At 41.0% G+C, this 8,309-nt stretch overlaps 1 protein-coding gene across 1 annotated transcript in view; it reads left to right on the top strand.

The window, feature by feature from the left end:
* rps6ka4 (ribosomal protein S6 kinase, polypeptide 4) overlaps nucleotides 1-7,866 on the top strand; it is a 13,034-nt gene extending 5,168 nt beyond the window's left edge. Inside the window, exons 6-18 of the mRNA XM_029447434.1 lie at nucleotides 242-349; nucleotides 496-576; nucleotides 1,004-1,107; nucleotides 1,355-1,505; nucleotides 1,607-1,768; nucleotides 2,185-2,310; nucleotides 2,748-2,881; nucleotides 3,124-3,217; nucleotides 3,350-3,520; nucleotides 4,684-4,875; nucleotides 4,960-5,119; nucleotides 5,269-5,432; nucleotides 5,526-7,866. Of these exons, the coding sequence (XP_029303294.1) occupies nucleotides 242-349; nucleotides 496-576; nucleotides 1,004-1,107; nucleotides 1,355-1,505; nucleotides 1,607-1,768; nucleotides 2,185-2,310; nucleotides 2,748-2,881; nucleotides 3,124-3,217; nucleotides 3,350-3,520; nucleotides 4,684-4,875; nucleotides 4,960-5,119; nucleotides 5,269-5,432; nucleotides 5,526-5,774 (1,896 nt within the window). The 3' untranslated portion in view covers nucleotides 5,775-7,866. The remainder of the gene's footprint in view (nucleotides 1-241; nucleotides 350-495; nucleotides 577-1,003; nucleotides 1,108-1,354; nucleotides 1,506-1,606; nucleotides 1,769-2,184; nucleotides 2,311-2,747; nucleotides 2,882-3,123; nucleotides 3,218-3,349; nucleotides 3,521-4,683; nucleotides 4,876-4,959; nucleotides 5,120-5,268; nucleotides 5,433-5,525) is intronic.
* The last annotated feature ends 443 nt before the right edge of the window (nucleotides 7,867-8,309 follow it).

The raw sequence follows: 8,309 nt of genomic DNA, 5'->3' as shown, positions 1-8,309 counted from the left end.
ATCCTCATTCTTTGAGGTAAAGTTGCAATTAAGGGGGTGCACTTTGTTTTGTGTTGCTGTCTGGGCAGCTGTTTACTTTGACAAGCTTAGGGATGAGATCTTTAGAAGATTCAAACTGCTGAATGTGGTTGGGAAATGCTGCAAATACTGAAAACAACCAGTAGATAATAGCTCATTTAGTTTACTATGTTCTTCTGTGACTGTCACTTGCCATGAAGTTTTCACCGTGTTTTTTGTTCAGCTCGGCATTGTGTACCGAGACATCAAATTGGAGAACATTCTTCTCGACAGTGAAGGCCATGTGGTGTTGACAGATTTTGGGCTCAGCAAGGAGTTTCTGGAAGAAGAGGTATGTAAACATGATACCAAAATCTAAACATGTGGACAATGATACATGGAATGTGAGTCATCTGTTATTACAATCATAACAATAAGGTGTTCATATAAGATTTGTTTTTATCGTTATACGTAATCTTCCCTTTCTCCTCATTACAGAAGGGCAGGACCTACTCTTTCTGTGGCACCATTGAGTACATGGCACCTGAAATCATCAGGGGGAAATCTGGACATGGCAAGGTAGATGTATGACAGACGGGCAGTGAGCACTGGCGTTCAGTGTTCATGTCCTTTTGTCATGTTAAAGCTTTTAAGTGGTAATTACTGTTCAGTAATTGTTCCACTGAGGTACATGTGACTTGAACATTTAGCTGTAAATACTTAAATTGCAGTTAAAGATTCAAACCCTCATGATGAAGACATAAAAACTTTATGTAACTGTGGTGCCTATGCAGGGCACAGAGAAATGATCATAACACTGTAAGGGCTGATGCACCGCACATTAGATCAAAGATGAAATTGAGATTTGTAGTTGAAGGAAGTCAATATAATAAAATACAACCAAATATGTGAAATAAATACTCAGTGGGTCCCTTATCAGCTTATATTTTGTTCTCTTTCCTTTTATGTTTTATGTTATGGTTTTTGAACCCGTCTTCTCCTTCAGTCGGTAGATTGGTGGAGCCTTGGGATCCTGATATTTGAGCTTCTGACCGGTGCATCTCCTTTTACCTTGGAGGGAGAGAGGAACTCCCAGAGTGAGGTGTCAAAGTGAGTGCTGCTAACTCTATCTCCGTGAAACATGTATTCAAATGATCAACCTTCCTTATTATCAGGTCATAAAAATGATCTGTGTTGGAAATAGCTTCTCTCATTAATGTTTCCAGCCCGAATTGGAACTGCATATTTATTTATGTGGTTATAAAACAGTGAAAGCCTCAAAGCTGCTCAAGGATTTTGTAACAAAATAGGCATTATTTTATTTCCTTCACCTTCTTTTCCACCCCTCTCCCGTCAGACGTATTTTGCGCTGTGATCCACCGTTCCCCTCTATGATTGGACCCGTTGCTCAGGACCTGCTGAGGAAGTTGTTGGTGAAAGATCCCCACAGGAGGCTGGGCTCCGGACCGCGAGGGTCTGAAGACATCAAAGCACATTCCTTCTTCAAGGTCCTACTTACCTCCACTGCCAGTCACTCGCATCTCTCCCTCTCTCTCACCTCTTCTCATTCATCCATAACTCTCTCCATCTGCTTTTTGTTTCCTAACAGGGACTGAACTGGGCTGACCTGGCAGAGAAGAAGGTGCCAAGTCACTTCAAGCCAGAGCTGAAGAGTGAACTTGACGTGGGGAACTTTGCTGAGGAATTCACAGGGATGGATCCCGTCTACTCTCCGGCGAGCACACCACCAAGCACAGACCGCCTGTTCCAGGTCAGTCCTTGCTGTCTCGACCTTGACAAATTGATGCTCGCCTAATGCTAAATAAGATTGTGGCATAAGATGTCTTAATGCCTTTTCTATCAATACTGTTGTGTGTTTGAGGTAGGCTAATTTTTTAATTGTGTGTGATATTATGCATTTTTCTCTCTCTCTCTGTCTCTGTCTCTCTCTCTCTGTCTCTCTCTCTCTCTCTCTCGCTCGCTCTCTCTCTCTCTCTGTTGCTGTCTCTCTCTCTCTCTCTCTCTCTCTCTCTCTCTCTCTCTCTCTCTCTCTCTCTCTCGCTCGCTCTCTCTCTCTCTCTGTTGCTGTCTCTGTCTCTCTCTCTCTCTCTCTCTCTTTCTCTCAAAGCAGATAATTCAAAGTGTATTACCTCGTCATCCACCTCTCATACTTCTCTGTCATTTTAGGGTTACTCCTTTATTGCGCCCTCCATCCTGTTCAACAAGAATGCGGTGATGGGAGACTTTGTACAATCCCAGATTGGTGCTAATCGTCCAGCTTCAGCCTCTGTCCAGCGCAGTGCAATGTTGGAGGTATGGATTTTGTTGTGTTTTATCAAGGGCTGAGCAATATGAAAGAAATATAACAATAATCAGGAGACTCTGCTCTGATAGCATTTTATGGTGTTATTTTATTTGTATAGGAGTGGAAAGTCTCCCGTCAGATGTTCTAGTTGACTTTCTTCTCATTGTTTATTCTTTAATAACAAAGACGTCATCACAGCTTGTGTGATACCAAAGAAAATCCCACATTTGAGTGTAAATGCAAATTATAAATCCAAACATTTCCTGTATAGCAAACTCTACTCAGGTACATAAATATTGACTGTTCAGGTTGTATCACATATTGGTCAATGCAAGTCAGGTCCAGTTAACACTGCTGGACGCCACAGCCTATTGCACACGGAAAAGAACCAAACACAGCAAATCTCCTTTAACAGCTCAATGTGACTCGTCCCTTCTTTGTTCAGGAATCCCATTTTTTCCAGCACTATGAGCTGTGTCTTCACGGGCCACCCCTCGGTGAGGGTAGCTTCTCTGTGTGCAGGAAATGCCGACACAAGCAAAGTGGCCTCGAGTATGCCGTCAAGATCGTGAGCCGCAGGTGAGTGGAGATGTGATGCCGCTACACCGTCTTAGTAACAGCTTGGAGGTGGTGACTGCCTGTTTTACAGTATCGCTGTACCATTTGATGGTATAAGTCACAGAATGTAAACTGGGGGAGACCCACTATAAGAATTGTACGCTTTTGGTCCTCCCTTGCATATTCTGTTATTATTTATATTGTCTTTTTTAAATGCTATTAATAAATCCAATCAAATGTCCAACATGTGTTAACTTTGTTAGAATGGAGGCAAACACCCAGAGGGAAGTTGCAGCTTTGAGGCAATGTGAGACTCACCCAAACATCGTCAAGCTGCATGAAGTCTACACTGACCAGGTACCGTGCAGGAAACACATGACGTGTACAATAACTGACATAACATCAAATAATATACTGTATGTTTCAAGGATGGAAAGCAATGTGCAACCTCAAAACCATTGTATGAATTCTTCTTTTCTCTTCTGTCAGTACCACACATATTTAGTGATGGAGCTTCTGCGAGGTGGGGAGTTGCTGGAAAGGATCAGGAGGAAGAAACTCTTCGGAGAGGCAGAGGCCAGTCAGCTGTTACAGAGCCTGGTCTCAGCTGTCAGCTTCATGCATGAGGCCGGAGTCGTGCACAGAGACCTCAAACCAGAGGTGAGCTTTGATTATTTGATTCATTCCTTAAAATATTCAGTCTCATAAAAAGAAAAGATCAAGTAAAGTGATGACACAATAGATCAGTGTCTCGTGTGCACACATGCATGCAGGATTCTTTTCATGTGAAAACATCCGTCTAAAGTCATTGCATCAATCATTCTACTGTATCACATCACATTGAAATTTAAGTAATTAGAAATTCAACTTTTTCCAGAGAAGATAAGGAAGGAAAGGCATGTGGAATTATTTGGCTTGAATTATATGTGCTGAGAGAATTAGTGGGAACGAGTGAAGTTTTAATTGTCTCAGTATTTTTTCCACTGTGAACTGCGTGTGTTCTGTGTGCCCCGAGGACGTCTCGCATAAACTGGCTGAATATAGAGTTTTAAGGGAACAGTTTGATATGTGGGGATGTTGGCGTGTTTTTCTTGCAGCATCATTTGCACATGATTTAATCGAGGTAAACACAGTGGACAGCAGTGCATAATGTCTCTACTGCGGTGCAGCACTTTTCAAAATGAAGGCTGCAGATTTATCACACACACATCCTGCCGTCTTCAGATGGCTGTGGGATTTAATTAACTGAAGGGGAAGGCTTTCATAGAGTATAAAGGAGCTGTGAATGACAGATAGTGGTAAGAATCACCCATTAACTTTTAGTTCCACACGGAGTGTTTTACTGAGACGCCTGTCGTAATCGCATAAACTTTTATTTTTGATGCCAATCTAAATGCATTTACTTGCTGGAAAGAGTTTAATTAAAACTGTTTATCTACATTATTCCATAATTCCTGCACATTTCTCCTTAAGTATTTGTCGACAGAATCACCAAATGATGAGTCATGGTCAGATGGGTGATGTGAAATAGCTGCAATCCTCCAGCATCTAAACTAAATTTTACCCACTAGTTTTGTGGTGCCTCCTTTGAATCAAAGTACCATCTGTTTACTAACACCTTTGTACCTTATGTGCTGCACAGGGCACCAAACTGCCATGCGGTACACCAAGTAGGGTTTACATTAAGTTCAGGAACATACCAACATGCAGTATTTGGTGGTAGGACTAGTATTTACTCGTGGTATTTAGTGGTCTTTGCTCTGTCAGTAAAATGGATAAAACAAGAGAGGATGATCATGGAATTGTATTGTGTTCCCTTGCAGAACGTGCTGTTTGCAGATGAAGGGGAGGACTCCGTGCTGAAAGTAATAGATTTTGGATTTGCCCGCCTGTGCCCTGCAGGCAGCGCCCCCCTGCAGACTCCCTGCTTCACGCTGCAGTATGCTGCACCTGAGCTTTTTGAGAGTGCAGGATACGACAAAGCCTGTGACCTCTGGAGTCTTGGGGTCATTTTGGTAATTTAACCTAAAACCGCTGATGCCGTCACATCAGTACGGTTAACTGAAGTACTAATGACTTGCTGTGTGTGTTTTCATCAGTACACCATGCTGTCAGGCCAGGTGCCATTTCAGATTGAGCAGCGGGGGATGACCTCATCATATGCTGCTGACATCATGCAAAAAATTAAGGAGGGCGATTTTTCATTGGATGGGGAGGCCTGGAAGGGTGTATCGGAGGATGCCAAAGAGCTTGTTAAAGGTATGTGATATAGTAACTTTTGACTGGTACTGTGTATGTATGTATGCGTGTGTATATATGTGTGTATAAACTTGTTAAACCCTGTTATATTGTGTTCTCTTGTCTTTGTGTTTCTTTGACTGTTGTCTCCCCATCCTCTATGGTTTAAGGCCTACTGACAGTGGACCCAGAAATGCGTCTCAAACTCTCTGATCTGAAGGAGAACAGCTGGCTGCAGGGCGGAGTGACCATGTCCACCACTCCTTTGTGTACTCCAGATGTGCTCGAGTCTAGTGGGCCTTCTGTGCGTACCTATGTTAATGCAACCTACAAGGTAATAATGGGTACAAATTAAGTAAAGTTCTTAAAATATATGATAGCATGAACTTCATCTTACTTTTCTTTGGTTGTTTCCCTCCCTCTCCAGGCCTTCAACCGTGGTAAGAGAGAAGGCTTCTTTCTGAAAAGTGTCGACAATGCTCCCCTTGCAAAACGCAGAAAGTTGAAGATGACAAGTACAGGGGTAGAGACCCGATGGAGTTCATCCTCTTCCTCCTCTTCTTCTTCCACTTCCTCCTCTGCTTCTGCTTCTGCTTCTGCGTCTGCGACAGCATCCAAAACACAGCCAAAGAAAACTGTGACTCCAAAGCAATCTGTGGACCCAAAGCAGAGCTAGCCTAAATGGCAGGGGAGAGATCAGAGGGAAATATAAGAGGTATGTACTTCAACCCAATATCCTCCAGTGGTGATAGGGTCAGCCAGTTCCAAAAGAAATACTGACAAACTAAAAGACTGGTTTGGGTTAGTGTTAAGTTTTAAATTCAAAATTGAATTCCATGTTTTAACAGCAAAGCAATTTCGTTCATCATGCTATATTCTCCCCACACCAACTTTTCCTTGAGTGGATGGAACAGAAGATGGTAGAAGTCTAGTTTGGTATTTTAAAATGTACAGTAATCTGTGGCCTTGAGAAAAATATAATTATTCAGTATTCACTTACCATAATATGGTGATATCACACACTAAAAGTAAAAAATGAGACATTTACCTATTTTCACTGTGGGTAAGAAACAGTGCCTGGCTATATAGGGATAAAGGGAAAAGGAGCCATAAATGAGCAGAAGCCATATATACACAGCAGCACAGTGAATATAACAATTGAGCCGTTGTGAATACACACAATTGTGCATGTAAGTAAATGAAAAGTCCTTCCAGGAATTCCCAGGCTTTAATCCTCTGATTGTATCTAGTTGTTTTGAACTTTGCCACATGTATAATGATTGGCAAAAGTTTGGCCCCAAGTGCTGTGCCAAATGTAAGCACTCTGCTTTGTAAAGAAAGCAGTTTTGTGGAAACATGTTTTACTGTTACACTATTTGCAAAGAATAATGGTAAAAACAAAAGGCAAATTGCTGGAAGGACTGAGCACAGAGGGAAATGCTTGTGATATGTATAACCTTTGAGATTGCAGAGGACGCTGGAGTCAAAACTTTCTCTATTGGCTGAGGGCACTGACTTTGCAGAGCAGTTGCACCTACACTACCAGCTCCACAGATCTCATTGAGCACAACGTGGGAGGCATGTCTTGATCGATGGTTCTGATAAAGTATTTTGGCAAACATTCAGTATGACTTGAAGTGGTCGCAGTACTAACCAAGTGTTCAACGGTAGCACCTGTAAAAACAGATGAAGCCACAGAAGCAGTTGTTTTTTTCGTCATTACTTGCTGTAAATTACTCGCATTATTGTGCCGCTCTGAACATTTCTAGCATGCTAATCTGTTGTGATGATGAACTGTAAGAACTATTTCTATATTTTGGTAGCTCTGGCTTACTACAGACATGTCACCCAGAATGTTTATATGCTACCAAGTTTGAGTTTTTCGTGCATAGATTGCAGCAAAATCCATTTTGGTGATTTTGCGTGTACATCGTCATGGGCTTGTGAATTTTAAAAGGGTATTACAGTTTCTTGTTGCCCTGTCAGACCAGCGCCATATGTGGCTATCACAAATACAATCTGATTTGATACAGGGAAATATTGTTTCCCCTCAACTACGCTCTGCTTGTTGTCCCCTGGGGTGTGAGGGTCTTTTTACAGATGTGGGTTTAAAAACATTGTATGTATTGTATTAAATTCAAATAATGTTACAGAATAAGAATCAATTATGACTTTAATATGGTTCTGATGAGACCATCCTGCAAGTTCTGTATATACTCATCCTTGATTTAGAGCAAACAAAATGATGTAATGATTTAATGGTATATTAGTCTCCTGATGTATTGTTTTTGGACTTCTTTTTTTTACACGTTGCACAGTCAGTTGATCAATTAAAACACATTTCAGCTTTAAAGGTGCTTTTCCTGATATTTATTACATGTAATTGATTTTGTGTGTGTGTGTGAGTGAGTGTGTGTGTGTGAGAGAATTACTGTGTGAATGGCACTGGGAGGTTGGTACCGATATTTCTGTACCAGATGAAGAGTTATTGCAACTTACTGTATTATTTCCTTCTTGTTGTTTTCCGCCTTTGTCTGTTTAAAGGTAACTGGTTGTTTGTGTTTGAACTTTTACATTTTTACATAAAAAAAACTGCTCTTATTGGTGTTGATATTTTTTTGTTGTAGTAAATGATATTTTTCCTTTTCTCTTTCTCTGTTTGAGCATTACATTTACTGAGATGCACTGTCACTGATGTCGTAACTGGGAATTTATCTTTTGCACCAAGAGTTTTTGGTTGGTGCAAAAATAAACATTACTTTTAAATAGATGGTCGTGTGATTTGTCTTTTGAGTGTTGTCATTTTTCTTTAAATGCTTGTGATCGCAGTGCTCATTAGTTTGAGCACGGTCGGCAATAACTACACTGAGATCCATAAAATACTGATGATGAGACTTTGATTAAATTATTCAGGAAGTTTGATAACCTTCACATTTGACAAGCCATTTTCAAACGTTCCTATTTCATAACAGAGCGGGAGACGCTGGTGAAATGTCTGGACAACTAGCACTAATAGAGGTTGAGTGGATTGTTGAGCATCTTTATTCTATTTGATCTTTTATCTGTGAACACTGCTGCTTTAAAAAGGAACTAATAGGCCTATGCTATCATTACTTTACCAACCAAAGGCAGTTTGTGCTTTAAAACTGACCTAACAGCAGACGTGTGCAATACAGTTCTCTGACATTTAGACATTCTGCTGGGGTCTTCA

The sequence above is a fragment of the Cottoperca gobio genome, chromosome 14 (assembly GCF_900634415.1).
Source record: "Cottoperca gobio chromosome 14, fCotGob3.1, whole genome shotgun sequence".
Taxonomy (NCBI): Eukaryota; Metazoa; Chordata; class Actinopteri; order Perciformes; family Bovichtidae; genus Cottoperca; species Cottoperca gobio.
The sequence above is the reverse complement of the archived record's forward strand: the minus strand, read 5'-3'. Positions and strand labels throughout refer to the sequence as shown.